At 32.1% G+C, this 1,973-nt stretch overlaps 1 protein-coding gene across 1 annotated transcript in view; it reads right to left on the bottom strand.

Moving 5' to 3' along the window:
- LOC115243406 (Usher syndrome type-1G protein homolog) overlaps window positions 1-1,973 on the bottom strand; it is a 14,809-nt gene that overhangs the window by 3,930 nt on the left and 8,906 nt on the right. The window contains exons 3-5 of the mRNA XM_029820365.1: window positions 1,537-1,809; window positions 1,014-1,281; window positions 438-746 (exon numbers count right to left, since the gene is read on the bottom strand). Of these exons, the coding sequence (XP_029676225.1) occupies window positions 438-746; window positions 1,014-1,281; window positions 1,537-1,809 (850 nt within the window). The remainder of the gene's footprint in view (window positions 1-437; window positions 747-1,013; window positions 1,282-1,536; window positions 1,810-1,973) is intronic.

Below are 1,973 nucleotides of genomic sequence, written 5' to 3'. Positions count from 1 at the left end.
CTCTCTTTGTTCTTGAATTATTATTCAAATAGGACAAATAATAACTCATATTGTGAAAGAAAACGCACAACGGCATAAACCGTACCGATTTCTACGGGTCGAGTTGTTATAGCAAAGATAGCCGTATGAAGGTATATTTAAGATGATCATTATTACAATGTGTATGTGTGTGTAAGAAGCGTGGCATCAAAATAATTGCAAATAAAAGACGTTGCGTTTTATATTATTTCTATCAGAGTTGCGATAATTAAGGAAAAGAGAAAAGAAAACATCTATGTACATATAGCTGAAATTATATAAAAAATACATTTTAAGACAGTTTTTTTCGTTTATGATTTTTTTAGCTTTTTTAATATTAATTTTATCGGAGGTAAGATGTTTACAACTACTCATTGTAAATGAAATTACGGTTTACAGGTACAAATATTAAGACTAACCGCCCTTCTAAAGGCCACCGAACCGAATCCAGGTCGGTTAAAGATGCTGGCCGGTTCCCGAAGAAAAGCAGTGTCTTTCGCAATGTTCAAATTCTCTTCCTGCCTATCTTCCTCCTCCTCGTCATATATCCTTTCACCTAAGAGATCGGGCGTGCTCTGAGATTTGCTTAGAGTACCCCATACATCGGAGATCTTCCCTCTTCTACCTATATGTTGAGATTCAGTATCGTATGTGCCTACGTACATAACTTCAGAATCTCGTCGAACGCCGGTCAGACTTCGAATGGATTTTTTTCCATTTATTTCAACCTATAATAATGATATATATTATTCATATACAACATTATAATTGGAATGTTATATAATTTCTTAATCATTAAAATAAACAAAAAGGAATTATCATATATAAGATATAAGATCAAAAAAATTTAAAATATACATTTATAATTTTTTTATTTTCTCATTTTGTTACGTCAAAAGATAATATTGTTTAAAAATTAATTTTATATATTATTTTTATTATTTTTTCTTAGAGTTGTAAAAAATTCAATAAACTTTTTTTAAATCTTTTTTTACCTCTACGACCTTGAAATCACTGGCGGCTTTCTTCGCTAAGGCTTTCCGACATACCGTGCTACCGTGTCTCTTCGCGGTGGTGCCAACGATATCGCTAAATGTCGGCGAAGGTTTTATTCGACCTTTAAAAGTCAATACGCCTGATCGTTGAGAATTTAATTCATTCATCGCCTCGGAGTCCGATCTAGCACGATTCTTTATAAGTTTTTTCTGTTCCTTTTCCGCCCTAATTTCAGCCATCTTTTGTTTTTTCATGTACTCTTTTAATCTTAACAGATAAATATTTTTATTATCAGTATTGAAATTTATATATTTAAAATAAAAAACATATAACAAATAATAAACTATCGATAACTGATTTCTGAATCTATGGCTATTTCTGTGATCAAATAAACTCTAATACAGTTGTATCTTAAAAAAAAATACAAATAAAATATTTTACACAAGTATTTTTTTTTATTAGATAGTCATAAATTGAAACCGAGATTATTTAATCAGGTCAATAATTATTTTGCGATTATACCTTTTCTCCGCATCTTTCTCTGCTTTTTCCCGGAGCAGACGGCTTTTCTTGCGACTATTCAATTCTTGATCAGCCTGGGCGAGGTCTAGGAACTGCAAAATTCTCTCGCAACCATTTATCGCCGCAAGTTCTCGGGCAGAATGCCGGTCGATGTCCAATGACCAGATATTGCAACCAAATTTCACCAGAAATTTTACGCAGAATTCATGACCCCTCGCTGCTGCCAGATGCAAGCATGTATTACCGAAATAATCAGTCTTGTCCGGATCGCCTCTACGATGAAACCATTACATTATGTTGAAATGAATACGAGACAGATTTTTTAGATTGAAACCATTACGTTATGTTGAAATGAATACGAGACAGATTTTTTAGATTTGAAAAAGAAAAGAAACACATAAAATATAAATAACGATTTTTTTTTAATAAACAATAAT

Source organism: Formica exsecta, unplaced genomic scaffold (genome assembly GCF_003651465.1).
Source record: "Formica exsecta isolate Colony F162 unplaced genomic scaffold, ASM365146v1 scaffold72, whole genome shotgun sequence".
Classification (NCBI taxonomy): domain Eukaryota; kingdom Metazoa; phylum Arthropoda; class Insecta; order Hymenoptera; family Formicidae; genus Formica; species Formica exsecta.
Note: the sequence above shows the minus strand (reverse complement) of the source record. Positions and strands in the feature narration are given on the sequence as shown.